We start from the raw sequence: 16,019 nt of genomic DNA on the forward strand, positions 1-16,019 counted from the left end.
CAAATTTTGCGAATATTTTTTATTTATTTTATTTTATTGTTTCTCATGTGAGCTGAACATTGTGACTCAAATGCTGATGTGTGTATTTATTTTATCTATATTGCATTTTCAATGATAAATACATAGTGTTTGAAAATGACTTTGACACAGTCATCACATAACGTTTATTAGCATCATACATTTATGTATATTTTCGTCACAATGTTCAGCTCAGATGAGAAATAACAAAATATAATAAAAACGCGCAGAATTTCAGTCATCTATAAAGGGTGTTCCTGATTTGTCGGCATTTCGTTCTTGTTGATGACGTCACACAGCAGAGTTGAACAAACACGTGTCCACATGGTGGGCGCCTGGAAGACACCTTCATTAAGCTATTCTAATTATTATCATATTTTGGTATTGAAGTGGTTGTTGGTTGCTGGTTCCGACTTGTATTTATATGATTAGTGAAATTCTATATAATGTTTTTAAAATAACCTTTTATAATACATACAATTTACTTCAATCTTGTAAGATACTGTTATTGTTCTAATAATTGTACTCTTGTTTTATAAGGCCTGTTTGAGGCTATATTTTATAGAGCATTCTCTTTGTGGCTGCTATTTACGTGAAAGTGATGAAAACTAAAAATAAATGTTTTTTCCAAAAGAGCTGTCTTAAAGTTTGTTCCTGTGCTTGACCGCTAAAATATTGCATTTATATGTAATTTTTTATTCACATTTTATAAATCTTAACTACATGCAGTGCTCATTCCAGATGGGGTACCTGTGAAAAGCATAATTAACTGTTAATGTATAATAAAATATTTATTATCCTTAATAAGGCATTGTTCTCGCTTTAGATCTGGTAGCTGCAAAAAGCATAGTTAGCTGTTAATAAGTGCCTAATACAGCATTTATTAACTTTCATAAGGCACTGTTCTTGCTTTACATCCAGCAGCTGCAAAACTGCTAATAAATGCTATTATTAGCACTTATATAGTCTTATTAACACATAATAAAACCATTAACTGTTAATAAGTGCATAGTTAACTGTCAATAAGTGGATAGATAACTGCCAGTAAATGTTATTATTAACACTTATATCATCTTATTAACACAATAATAATGTTAGTGAACATGAGGACCTTATTAATGATTATGCTAATTAAATTAAACAACATTACGTTTATTACAAGCACCTTAATATAAAGCAAACCAAATGGATCAATTTCATTTTTCATTGCAGATAGAACACTATTTGCAAACATACTTTTAGTTTAAAGTCCATATCTTTTGTGCAACTTATTCCTATGGCAGCAGCACAGTCTGTAAGCATTGTTTTGATGCTAGAAAATGGATCAATGGTAGCAAGCTCGGGAACGCGGATGCCCCCACCCTCCAGGGGCCAGGGGACCTTGGCAACTGTCTCGGCTTTGCTGCCGTCGATGAGCCACAGGTCGCACACAGTCTGAATGAATCAGAGAAATACACACCCAGCTCCCCTTGCAACCACCCAGCAAGTCTCTTGACTTCTCCCTTTGTGTAGGAGAGCACAAGAGATCATTGTCACTGTCTGAAAAAGTTCTGATATTTCCCAGCGAAGGAAATTGGCCGGTGCTGGACGAACTCTCCATGGACCTCTGTCTCAGCGTGGGCCTACAAATCTGTCTTGGTTTTTGTCTGAAAGCCAGAGAATGACATCAAGAGGGAACCAGACATGTGGGAAAGCAGCGAGTATTTATTCATTGACCCACATAATCTTTCCTTGCACACGATTCTCTCTCTGTGTGCTTGTACCACCAATAGGCATATGGCTTTTCGCTGTAAACGAGCCCGGGCATAAAGACATAGTATTTGGTGGAAGGGGACCTAAAAAGTCAGTAATTAAGGAGGACAGAAAAGAGAGGAAGCATTTCATGAAATGTCTGGAGTTCTGCATTGATCACCCGAGTATCGGATCAATGGATTCTGGAGTATATGTGAAGACGGAACTCCCAATATGATATAGCAGCATCATTTGTTGTGTCGTGGCCATTTGAAGTCCCATAACTCTGCAGTCAATTAAGTGAAGTGACGTGTTGACGTTTCTTTGTTCACTGTGGACTCAAGCACAGGCCTGTAAACATACAAGCATTCTGTGAAGCACATTGACGTGATCCCAGCCCTGTGGTGTGGAATTTTAATTGGGACTATGCAAAATCACAAACTAAAAATTCAAATTTGCACTTGTGTGCTGATCTGTATTTTGCCTCCACCTGAGCCTTGTTTTTGAGTTTTTTCTGCCTGTTCTTTCATGCAGTTTGATCAGTTCATACAGTTAAGGTGTTCTTTTAAACTGTAATTAATAAATTCCATCTATTTAGAGTATGTGCTGCAGTTTATATATAAAATAAAGTAGGTGGCAAGTAAGTTTCTTTACGCTGAACAAATACCTTTTTTTCCCTTCACTCGTCTTCCTTGGGATGGTTGCCATTAGTAACTCGCTGGTAAATGTCATACTTAATGCCAACATGTCCTTGTCATTGTCCTCGTCATTGTCATCGAAATTCCGCTCTCCCACACATCATCCAAATCTATTTCCCTCACAAAAGGCGGACACCATTATGAGAGTGCATACAGCTGCAGGTTACTTTGGCTTGTGTAAATATAATTCTCCTTTAAATGAATTTCTGTTGTGTGATAGAAAATGAGTGGATGTTTTCATCTCAGGACCCTTCTCCCCCTTTATCAGTCGCAAAGCAGGATTGGGCCTTTGGCTTCCAGCACCTGTGCTGCCAAAGAATCATATTCTATTGGAAGCTCAAACATCAATGATTTTTGTTGCCTGTCTTAGGAAGCTGTCTCCTGTCCCTTAACAGTCTGCTACTTATATGAGCCAAGTCATTTGGAAATGCCAATCCCAGCAGCCATGCCAGTTGTTTAACACCATTTTCCCATTTGCCACATAATGGCAGGACAGCACAGGTTTAAATTAAGTGTGCCTAAATGGCTGAAAGCCATTGGAGTGACTAGACGCTTGTCTCCTTGTTTTTGTCAGTCTTTAGACTTGACTTTATTTGACCAGCTTCGAAATTAAATCAAATAACTCAGTTCCTCATTGAGTTACACACATTGTTTTGATTAAATTTTCACTCAAGATGCTCCGTGTATGTGTTGTACGTGGATGTGTATCTGTTATTATATAGTGTTCAAAGCAGTGTTGCCAGTTTTGCTGCTTTCGCATTAAATCCCATTAAATGTTGCAAGTGAAGATAGGTGAAGAAATGTGAGACAGAACTAATTAAGAAACAACTTGCTAGGTAAAATGGAGCTATTTACTAGCAATAGAGAGCAATGGCCAAACTGTGTATATAAGCACACACACATTTTGTAAGAGGTGTTCAAAAGAAGTGCCCACTCATGTCTCATCTCAAGAGAATACGTAGAGGTGAAAAGATACCATAAATAGTCTAATGCAGGCCTATTCAAAGTCAATAGCGAGTGGGGGGCCCAATGATAAAATCACTGGGGGTTCATGAGCCACACAGAATACTTAGTCAATGAATGGCTACAAATAACGAGAGGTACAGTAATGTTAATAGATATATTTTACATGGAATTAACTAGTGACATGCTTCCTTTTCTTTCACTTTTATTGTATCATTATAATTCATTTCAGACAGAAGCTAGTCCATACAAAAAGTAGGGGAACTATAGTTACAAGGCTTTATACAGAAGTGCGAAAAGTTCCATCTTTAAAACCAATGAGACATTAGGTGTTTTTCTGAGAGGTCCATGTCCACAAATGTAGAAGACGAAAAAGATGAATATAATAAAACAGTGTCCATCACACTTACAGTAAGTAGGTGGCAAAGTAAATAAATACTTGTGAGTTCATTCGCTCTGGAGTTGGGGAATTTCACAATCAACTTTATATCTCTTTGGCTTTGAGAGAGACATTTTGAAGCTTGTTATTAGCTGAGCTAATGTGAGTTTCTCTGTGGCCTGCCAGCCCAGTGTGCAATGTGAGCTTGACTGAGCAAATCAGTTGCGAAGCAGGTCATGTCGCAGCCAATGATTTTATGCTGTGTTCAATGAGAACTTGGAAAAGTGCAGCTCCGGCGAGGGCAACCTCTTGAAGGCCATGAAAATGTTCAAAAGGGCCGTAGTTGACAAGGCCTTGTCTAATGTATTATATTATATGATGTTGAAGTGTAACTAACAGCGGCCCACCTGTGCCCATCGCTTATCACAGAAAAGCCTGAGCTGCCATCCAAGGCGTGTAGGCTGATGGCTAATCCTGTTCAAATCAATCCGACGGGGAGACTGGTTCACGTCAGTGGATTTGACAGATGCTTACTTTAACATACCAAATGTGGAAAGACACAGGAAATATGAGGTTCACCTTTCAGGACAGCGCGTAAGTGTTTTGTGTTCTCGTATTTGGTCTCTCTCTGGCCCCCAAAATATTCACTGTTTGTGTAGAGGCAGCCAATGCCCCTCTACGCACTGAGGGGTGTAAAGGTTCTGTCATACTTGGATGATCTCCTGATAATTGCAGGGACGAGGCAGTTGGCACAATCCCACACTGGGGCGCTTCTCTCCGTAGCCTGGGGTTTCTAGTGAATTGGAAAAAGAGTGCTCTGGTTCCAGCCAGGCTCACTGTGTACTTGGGTCTAGATCTGGACTCACGGTCGATGCGTTTATGACTGACTCCAACAAGGAGGTTGGCTGTGGTCACTGCAGCTCGCACACTGTGCCTACACAAGGTCACCAGGGCACGTCAGATTATGGTCCTGCTCGGCTTGATGGCAGCTGCCTCAGCCGCACTCCCAATGGGTCTGTTCAGGATGAGACCCCTGCAACACTGGTTTATAAAACAGCGGGTGCGTCCATCCAGGGACCTCTCCCAGATATTGATCATTACACAGGTGTGTTGAGACGTTATGAGGTTTTGGCTGACCCACAACAACCTCATGGAAGGGGTCTGGATGGGTCCACATGTGCTGGAAATTCTCGTTGTCAATGTACACAAGTGTGTTAAAATGGTCAAGAGTTGATTCAAAGATGATCGACAGCAGATCCTTGCAAGGAGAGGAGCGAGCTAAACACAAGTCACGAAGGCACAGCCTCATCTCATGCGGTCTCGGGGTCTCCTCCTGAACAATAAAAAGGTGCAGTCTTTATACTGTGGTACAAACAAGCATCATGACCTTGTTGGGATGTTTCAGCCTGGCTTATACTATCAGCGCTGTGGTGCTTATCAAGCAAGCGTGCAGCTGTGGGGCGATCTCCTGTTCGAGTGCTTTGCAGGCCTCGAGGTCGTAATTCTAAGAACCTTATTTTCTAGACATGTGTTAAAATCCTGAGAACTGAAGATGCATTGTGTGCGATATCCTATTTAGCAATGTGCAATTATGGCTTTGCTATACAGCTTCAGTGTGGTTAATAAGCGTACAACAGTATTTTCCTGTGCACACACGGCTCATTGTCCTCTATGGTACTCCATTCAGAACAATGCCCCACCATTGGGCCACGATGCCCTGGCTCATCGTTGGCCTCTGGCTCGTTTGTATGCTTTCCCTCCCCTCCCGCCGTTATAGCCATTGCTGGACAAGGTGAGGGAGGACAAGGTGGAACTAGTTCTGGTGGCCGACCCAGACTTGGTTCGTGGACCTGAGATCCCTCGTCTTGGGTACGCCGTGGATGCTCCTGCTTTGGCTGAACCTCCTGACGCAGGCAGTGGGGGAAATCTTCCATCCCGCCCGTGTAAACTGGTCACCTGGTCCCTGAGCAGGACCGGCTTTTAAACTAAAGTTTACCCATGGGGATGGTGGAAATAATTCAGAGAGCTAGAACCCCGTCAACGAGAGTGTTTTACACATCCAAATGGCTAGCTTCTGGTGCTGGTGTGTGGCGCCCATTACGCTGTAATATTGGGGTCATACTCAGCTTCCTCCAAGGCCTGGATGTAAAAGGATTGGCACTACATCAGCCTGTTATAATGGAATGGATGGCAAGCCACTAGGCAGTCCCATTTTGGCCTCCAGGTTCATGCAGGGCACTCGCCAGTTACGCCCGCAAGTGCACTCACTGACTTTGACATGGCATTTGGTTTTGGTGTTGAATGCCTTTACAAGACCCCTATTCGAACCTCTCCAGTAGGTGGGATTGAAAATGTTGTCGTTGAAGTCAGCACTGTTTCTGGCACTTGTCTCGGCAAAACATTTGGGAAACTGAGCCAGCCGCACTGTCTGTCCGCCAGTCCTACTTGGTGTTCTCCACAGACAATGGGAGGGTCATGTCGAAACCCAATACAGCTTTTCAGCACAAGAACATAAAAGCAGGATTCAAATCGACCACGATTGATCTTTCTTCGCTTTCTCCTCCTCCCTTTGGTTCAGAGGATGACAAGAGGCTGCATACTCTGTGCGCTGTCCAGGCACTATTGGTCTATGTGGAGTGCACATGAACCGCACGACAGTCCAACCAGCTTTTTGTCTGTTATGGATCTCAGACAATTGGAAATCCCTGTCCAAAGATCATCTCTCTTACTGGATAATGGAAGTGACCGTCTGGGGGCAGGAACCCCCAGAGGGTCTTAAAGCGCATTCTACGATGCTACCTCGTGGGCGCTGTTACAAGAGGTTTCGATCAAGAATGTGTCCAGTGCCACCTCCTGGGCCACCCCACACAGGTTCACCAGATTCTACAGTTTCGACATGACAGCGTCAGCACTGGCGCAGACTGTTCTATTGGCTCTGCCTTAGGGGGCTTGCATAGGACACATCGGCTCTGACCTCGCGGTCTGTGAGGGTTTTCAGAATACAATGTGGCATTACATTACATTACATTACATTTAGCAGACGCTTTTATACAAAGCGACTTACAATTATTCAAACACCGACGGACGCAGCCATCAGGAGCAATTAGGGGTTTAGTGTCTTGCTCAAGGACACTACAGCATGCTAGCAGCACCTTTAGATTACTAGACGACCAGCTCTACCTCCTGAGCTAGCATCCCCCGTGGCATAGTAATAACTCAAGTTCGAAAATTAAGTAAAAGGTTCAAGATTTTTATTTGTCACATACATATACATACTTTCATACATATATGCAGTGAAATGTAATGCAACGCACCCGGTGATAACACACAATAAAAAAATGTCTTTCTAATAGACCGACTGACTCCTAAAACGTAATACAGTAAGTTGAATACTTATAGAATAAAATAAAAATATATAGAATAAAATAAAATACAATAAAAATAAAATGAAATAAAATGGAATAGAGGGAATATGCTTATGTATATACAGGTTTGGGTTGTGCTACGACTCTGGTTTTACGAATGAAGAATGAGACTTCTTACCAGTGGCCTCACTGACCAGTTCGCTCAAGAGCTGAATATGTCAGGGGAAGTTTGACACGCCACCACCAGTGATCCAGTATATATACGGGGGGCGAGCCTTTTGATGGGTGCCCGAGTGGCCCAATCACAGCCTGTCAAGGCCAAGATGAGACTTGGTTGGTTAAAGGGGCTTTCAGCTTTATTCATTATTACTTCATTTGTAAAACCGGGGTTGTAGCACAACACAAATATTTCATTTGGTTGCCTGTCATGGCGTCTATGCTCTTTACCCCCTCTACTGCTATAACTTCCAGGTCAACACAGGGAACACCGGATGTGACATCAGAGTTCTCTGTGTAACTTTTTTTTTTCAAAACCTTTTTTCTACTCCATTTATTTTTGTATTGCTGTATCACTCTCCTTACTATTGTTTGATGAAGCACGATTATTTATTATCCTTTGCTTCGTGTTCTGTCACAGAAACAGTCCCCATAAAGTGCAAAAGTGACAAATGAAGACAACAACCCCCATGATCCCATGCGTCTTCTGACTCCATCTTGTTTGTTATTGTTTTGATTGAGAGACCACTAGCAGCATGAGATACATATTTTACCTTTAAACTCCCACACAATAACTTCCTGAGGAACGAAGGACGAAGGACTCCTATATTCAAAAAATCCAGATTAAATACAGAATCAGAAGATAAATAGGCACTCAGAGGTAGAGTAACAATCGGTGGGACATTCTTGGATTTCTTTCTCTAAATGTTCATATTTTGGTAAGATATAACCTTTGCAGGTTAATGACAGAGACAGACCAAAAGCAAGATGGGTGCATAGCAAAAGCAATGCTGTTAGTGCAAAGAAAAATAAAGTGATTAATCACATGCATTAATGCATTTACGTAAACAGCTTTGAATATAGCTTAATAAAACATATCTATCAATGTTGTTTTGTGACAGGTTTTAGGTTGACATGTCACAACCTTCCCAATCAAGCTACCATTCAGGGCTGTACCTCAACATGGGCTATGCCCATGGAAAGTGCGCTATTTGTGAGAGGCGCCATCATGAGAAAACAGATTTTCATTGAATAAGTGCTGCATTTTGATTCTCAACACTTACTGAATGGTGGGAAGCTCACATTACATATCCCTGAACTTTATTTAGGTCCTGAATTTGGGAAACCAATATCAAATAATTATTTATCTTTACTGAGCAATGTAGACTGGGACTGTTACCAAGAATATGCTTTTTTTTCCATTAGAGAAATTTTACTTTCTTCTATCTATCAAAGAAGTAGTAAACCAACTCTGATGTGTTTAATATGGCTCTTTAGTATGGAATTTCTGCTATGGGGATATTCAATACCAAAATACCGTTTTAGCCTGGTATCAGACCAATATCCAATTGTTACACATTTATTCCACTCCAGTTATGCCAAAGCAGCAGGAGACCTGATGATTTCTGCTAAAAATAAATTACATTTGAACATTGGGAGATCTTATTCTTAAAACAAATAACCTGTGTTCTGTTTTTTTTTTTTTTTTTTTCCTTCAATATCAACATCTCTTAGTCTCTCGTATATCAAAGCTCACCTGAGCCCAACTCAAAGCAATAACGGATGACAGAAGCAAGCTCTCGGTTACACCTTATACTCAAAATAACACATTTAGATTGCAGCAGAACATCAATTTAGCACCTCAGACGGAGCTTAGTAAATCAGAGCGACTCTCAAGCCCTCAAAATTACTAATGTTTTCCCTCTGCACACCGATGCACTGCACTGGACGGCCAATCATCCCCACAGCATCAATCAATCTCCTTCTTTGCCCCTGGTCAAATCTCTTAACATCCTCCTGTTTAAATTTTCCGAAACGTGGCATCAGTGTCTTGTCAATACCGTATTTCTGTGTTTGAGTGGCCCGCAGGTTGGGATTGGAATACAGTTTGATTGAAACACCTATTGCCTTACTCTGAGCTCCAGAGTCCAAGGGAAAGGGGGGAGTGCAACGCTGTGAACACTCAGGGCTGAACTCCTGTTGTGTCCAGTGCTTGGTTGATTGGCTCCGCTATTGTTGGCTTCTGCCTCCCTCTGGCTTGTCGTAACTGTTAATTCCCTGTTGGGGGTGTCTGTCTGCATGTATGTGTGCGTTGAGGGTGGGCGGCAGGCGTCGGGTCTTGCTCCTGACATTACCGGACTGTGGCTACAAACCCCCGCTGTGGTTAAGCTATCAGTTAGCCTGATGTCGTCCGTCCCCCTTCATTTCCGATCTAAGCAGTGCTTAAACCCAGAACACGAAAAGGGAGGGGAGGGTGTTCAGTAAACGGGGGGAGAGGGTGTGATTAAGGCCATCTGCGGGCCGTGTTCCCTGGGGTGAGACACAAATGTTGCTTGGATGCACATACATGTACACACACCTGATTTTTTTCTCCTGGTAGTGTGGATAAACTGTTCCGAGCGCCCGCAAGCCGTCTGTCAGACCGAAGCAGTCAGATGACATTGAATCACACAATGAAGAAACGAGCGCCGCGGTAACCAGGCACGTTGGAGTGCGGCTTGTGCGTCACATGGCCCTGTGTCTCTTCCTTGCTTTTTGTTTTTATGCAGTTGTCTTGGCATCCTTTTTTCCCAGACTTGACTTTGGTTTCGCAGACTTGGGTTTTTCCTTGTACATTCAGCGGCCCACCAGACAGAGACATAAGCAGGCTCAGGGGAGCATGCAATCTCACAACGTCATCTTGTTACTAGCTAGTGAATGGAAGTGCTGCAGTCAACGCTACGCCGTCACTGTCACTCAAACAAGCAGAGAGGTGCAGGTTTAGATCTGCGGGCCCCTGGGTTGTGTCGGGTGTTATAACCAAGCTCTTTTTTCTTTGCAGGCTGATCCCCCAGACTGTCGGCTTGCTGTATGTCGGCAGCTATGACATGCCCTTCGCGCAGATGAAGGTGAGACAATGAATCAAGATACAGCGGAGGAAATAATTATTTGATCCCTCACTGATTTTGTAAGTTTGCCCACTGACAAAGAAATAAACGGTCTATAATTTTTGTGGTAATTTTTGGTAGATTTATTATAACAGTGAGAGAAGGAATATCAAAAACAAAATCCAGAAAATCACATTAAATAAAGATATAAATTATTTTGCATTTCATTGAGTGAAATAAGTATTTGATCCCCTATCAAAACATGACTTAGTACTTGGTGGAGAAACCCTTGTTGGCGAGTGAAGAGGTCAGAGATTTCTTGTAGTTGATTACCAGGTGTGCACAAATCTCAGGAGGAAAGTTGGACCACTCCTCTTTGTAGATCCTCTCCAAATCTTTAAGGTTTCGAGGCTGTGGCTTGGGACCTCGAAGCTCCAGCTCCCTCCACAGATTTTCTATAGGATTATGGTCCAGAGACTGGCCAGGCCACTCCATGACCTTAATGTGCTTCTTCAGCCACTCCTTTGTTGCCTTGGCTGTATGTTTTGGGTCATTGTCGTTGCTGGAAGACCCATCCACGACCCATTTTTAGTGTCCTGGCTGAGAGAAGGAGGTTGTCACCCAGGATTTCACGGTACATGGCCCCATCCATCTTTCCCTCGATGCGGTGAAGTCGACCTGTCCCCTTAGCAGAGAAACCCCCCCAAAGCATAATGCTTCCACCTTCATGCTTGACGGTGGGGATAGTGTTCTTGGGGTCGTAGTCAGAATTCCTCTTCCTCCAAACACGGCGAGTCGCATTGATACCAAAGAGCTTGACTTTGGTCTCATGTGACCACATCACCTTCTCCCAAGCATTCTCTGAATCATTCAGGTGTTCATTGGCAAACTTCAGACGGTCCTGTACATGTCCCTTCTTGAGCAGGGGGATCTTAGGGGCGCTGCAGGATTTAATCCATTACAGCGTAGTGTGTTACCAATGGTTTTCTTGGTGACTGTGGTCCCAGCTGCCTTGAGATCATTAACAGGCTGTGTAGTTCTGGGCATTTTGTGTTTCTTCCATTTTCGAATAATCACGCCAACAGTTGTCTCCTTCTCACCCAGCTTCTTGCCAATGGTATTGTAGCCCATTCCAGCCTTGTGCAGGTCTACAATCTTGTCCCTGATGTCCTTAGACAGCTCTTTGGTCTTGTCCATGATGGAGAGGTTGGAGTCTGATTGATTGATTCTGTGGACAGGTGTCTTTTATATAGGTAACAAGTTGAGATTAGGAGTACTTTCTTAAAGCGAGAGGACTAATCTGTGGGAGCCAGAATTCTTTATGGTTGGTAGGGGATCAAATACTTATTTCACTCAATGAAATGCAAAATAATTTATATATATTTTTTTGTGTGATTTTCTGGATTTCCTTTTTGATATTCTGTCTCTCACGGTTATAATAAACCTACCAATAATTACCACTAAAATTATAGACCGTTAATTTCTTTCAGTGGGCAAGCTTACAAAATCAGTGAGTGATCAAATAATTATTTCCTCCACTGTAGGTTGCTAAATCTGTTCCTCGCGCCCACACACACACCTAAGCCCCCATGCTCACACCACTCCCTTTGTTATGAAGCGCTTACTGTCATAAATCATGGAAGATTCCGCCAAACCTTTTTGAGGAACAACTAGTAATTCTAATTAAAAAAAGCTATAGTGCTGGTGTCTTCATTGTCCAGCCACATCACCCAAGTGTGTCACTCTGTGGAACCAGACAAAAACATAAAGTAACACAGTAGTCCAAGTACAGAGTTTTCCCCCCAGAAAAGTTGTTAGGACCACACCTATCCCTGTTACGCACAGTGCTTTTTTTTATTTTGTTTAATAAGGCAGTTCAGTAAAATGAAATACATCTAAAAAAAATATAGATTGTTCTTTATTTTTTTTGAGAGAGAGAGAGAGAGAGAGAGAGAGAGAGAGAGAGAGAGAGAGAGAGAGAGAGAGAGAGAGAGAGAGAGAGAGAGAGAGAGAGAGAGAGAGAGAGAGAGAGAGAGAGAGAGAGAGAGAGAGAGAGAGGTAAAAAGAAAAAAATTGTAAATCAATATGTGGCGGTCAATCTTTATATTTAGAAAAAACAACAACCTTAAAGATACATATAAAACAAATAAAAATAAATAAAAAACCACCAATGCTTCAGCCTGGTGCGGGGGTCAACTCAGGCTCGGCAGCCCGACGGGCTCTCAAAACATTGGGGAAAACCCTGAAGTATTTTGACGGATCCTTCCACATGATTCAAACGAGGCAATATAAATCACATCAAGGATTGGTATTATTTATAGCTGCAGACCCTACTCTGCAGTTGAAAATATTGGCGTTGGAGACATGCTTCATGTGCTTGAGACCCATTTCACTATAACTTATCCAGCCCATTTCAGACAAAACTGTAGTTCCTGAGGTTAGTTCCTGTTGAAGGCTCTGCAATGAGACGTGAACCACAAAATAACTGCGTGGTCAATTAAAATTCACCATTTTTTTGTGCTTACAATCACATCTTTTGTCTGATACTTTCACCCAGCTGTCTGGCTGGTTGAAAGCTTGCATCCAAACTCAGAATTGTCAATATGAGCTTGCCTTCCATTCAGCTTTCCTTTCATCTGCCACAGTCGCACATTATAAGCTTGTTTTCCTGCTTCAGACATCACCTCAAAACCGATGCGACAAACAATCTCCGAATGCGTGGGGTAATGACCGGTATTATGCTTCTTCACTGGGGACACAGACGTCATGTAATGATACCATGAAGGCTCACAGAGTCGTCCAACTGTTATCTGGTCGTTTTTGTGCACGGCTATTAAAGGTCACCAAATTACAAACCCTCTGAAAAAACAGATAAAGGGAGATGGGTGATTCACTTGGCTCAATTAGACAAATTATCCGGATTTTGTGATATATATATATATATATATATATATACAGTATATCCACTTTGATGTTTATTAGAAATATGTCTATTTAAAAGCTCCCACCAAAGCAATCACCTGGCCTTTAAGAAGTGCCTTGCAACTCCAAAGTTTTTTCCTCCGAGGCTGTGACTTTGTTTCCGTTCTATTGCATTTTATAGCCTCTCCACACTTATATATTCCGTCAGATAGTTCCTACTTATTAAAATAGACCCAAGTGCATCGTTTCCCCAGACCTCCTGGCCAGCACTGATTAAGTCTGGAATGAAAGGAAACCTGCTGCAGTTTTAGAGCAAAGGGGAGGAAAGTGCAAAAGGCTTCTACATAATATTGCTATAACTCTTCAGCAGACAGACCCTGTGCGTTCCATCAGACAGCACCTGAGAGAGGAGAACGGTCTCTGTAAGGGATTGTGACCGGATATGGATAAGGCTTTGTCTTGTGACGCTGTAAAACCCGAATGAATAATTTAGCATTCAAACCTAATTCTTTGTGTCTGCATTTTGAAGGAAGCACTCAGTCAAAACAGGAGGCCTGTACTTGTTTGTGTTTTAGTTGTGCGTTGTGTTGTTTTCTTTCATCTATTTTCCATTTTCTCGAGCAGGGGAACGTATTTTCTTGGTGCCTACCGCTGATGAATAAATAAGGAAATATTAATGTCCAAAATATTTTCATACAGTGTGACTGTGGTGGAATTGTGGTTTCGGCTAGGCTGAGGAAACAAGCATACCTGGAAAACCAATTGCAAAACAATTGCAGAAGGGCATGTTAGTCATTGTTATGTGCAGTTACAATGTACTCCTTGTAAAGGGGGAGAAATAAACATAAAGCTCTCAAAAATAACATTGTTGCTGGAAACCCTTTTCTCAACTTTAATGCTATGCTTTCTTACTCTGAAAACATGGTGTTGATAAGGAGGAATCTTGAACTCCTGAGCAATGCAGAGCTGCTCGCTTAGTATTTCCAACTTTGCCAGAATCCCCTACTGTATAACTGGTGGCGCAAGCCTGCTGCCATAATAAGGCAGATTTGGATGGATTAAACGCCAAGTGGTGGCAGTGAAAACAGGGCAGTCTGCACGTCGCGCACAAAAGGGATTCAAGCCTGCCAACTGCTACCAGCACCACCGAGCTCCGCTTTCCCGCAGCTTGTTGTGTTCGGCATTTGGAAACTCGGCATCGCCACCCACTCTGTTGCTCAGTTCACTTCGGCTGAATGTAGTTCCTGCTGATCTGCCTGAAATGGCCCCTCCAGTTCTTTGTCCTGAAAGTAAAATCAAACCATATGTCAATTTATTTTTTTCTTCTAAATATTATTTTCTTTTTCTTTTTTTTATATCTAAACGTCGAAATCCTAGCTGTGACAATAAGTGTTTCACCACTTGTGTGACTGTCGTAAAGATTGAAATGTACCACTGTTCAAGGTCATTATCTGGAGTGCGATATCCAAAACCTAGTGCGTCCTCTTTAGTGTACAGGCACACACACACACGCACACACGCACACGCACGCACGCGAGCGCACGCACACTTCCTCTAGGATACCACCTCCTACTGAGTGCCCAGATGCCCCGCACTCCAGGATCTGACAAGCTCTTACTTAGCGCTTTTGTACCTTGCCAAGTGCCAGTGCTTTCCTAGCAGTGGCTCTCGCTATCTGCCATCGGCCGGCGCTCATCTGTTTCTCAGTTGACCTGCCGTTTTTCCCAGGCCAAATGCCGGAGGTCTTCCTTTCTTTGTCGGCAAAGGCCCTCGACACCTATCCTCTGCTGTCCGGGTCGGGGAGACACACTGTCTGTGTAGCACACTCGCATAACAATGACCCAGCAGTGAGTCCATGTCTGCCTTCAAGCATAAAATATTTGCACCTGACTAAAGTACTTTCATTTTCATTTCTTTATTTATAAGGACAACACACATTAATCAACATTTCCTTCAATTTTGCCAGTGTTAGCCAGCTGGCTAATTTTCAGCTGCAGTCCAGCTTGCACTTATCGGTTTCTCTGTCCAGCAAAAAGGCTTAACAATGTTCCCTTTTTTGTTGTTTTGTCCTCTTAGAGACACATGTTCCCCTAGACAAGTAAACAACAGATGCTCAAAGGTCCTCTTTGAGTCATACTCGGTATTCAGCGTCACTTGCCATATTTAATACAGTTTACCAGTGTCACACAGTGCGTCTCAGCTTGTTGCGATGACAGTGTGTCCAATGCAAAGGATGACAGGATCAATCTGTGGCCCAGCGTGGTTCAAAACACAGCACGCAGATAGATTCTGGGAGTTTATGCTTACATCTCCATGACCACTGAAATATGAAAGCCCCGAAGCTTTGAATGTCTAAAATGAATGCGTACTGTATGTACGTGTGTGTCATACGCGTGAACATCCATGTACTTACGCTCGTGATTAGGAAGCGCTGCGACTCTTGTGTGTTACGCAAGTACACCCATCTGTCCTGTCCTTCCCACACAGGCCTCCAAGGAGCTGAAGCAGTACGACAACAAGATCATCGAGTGTACGTTTGTCAACAACACCTGGGTGTTCATGAAGCAGAGAATAGACAAGAGCTTCCCCAACTCCTACGACACGGCCATGGGTGAGAGATGAACCTCACTACCTACTCACATGTCAATATCTTCTCTGATATGGATGTGCGTGATTCGTCGACTAGTTAAACTTTTAAACTTTGCTCCCCTTGCTACTCGGCACCAGAAATACTAGTCAGGATCAAACTTATTAGGCTCTATTATTATTTTATTAATGTAAACATTTACATTACATTGTTTTCCCTGTGTCGGCGTCCCCTCGTTAGGGCCCCCACGTCGGTACATTTCCCAAGGCCGTG

The 16,019-nt window shown here is 42.6% G+C and overlaps 1 protein-coding gene across 1 annotated transcript in view; it reads left to right on the forward strand.

Annotated features, from left to right (window-relative positions):
- rngtt (RNA guanylyltransferase and 5'-phosphatase) overlaps positions 1-16,019 on the forward strand; it is a 110,029-nt gene that overhangs the window by 92,089 nt on the left and 1,921 nt on the right. The window contains exons 14-15 of the mRNA XM_080024024.1: positions 10,192-10,258; positions 15,647-15,770. Coding sequence (XP_079880150.1) covers positions 10,192-10,258; positions 15,647-15,770 — 191 coding nt within the window. The remainder of the gene's footprint in view (positions 1-10,191; positions 10,259-15,646; positions 15,771-16,019) is intronic.

This window comes from Zeus faber (genome assembly GCF_960531495.2).
Source record: "Zeus faber genome assembly, chromosome: 2".
NCBI lineage: Eukaryota > Metazoa > Chordata > Actinopteri > Zeiformes > Zeidae > Zeus > Zeus faber.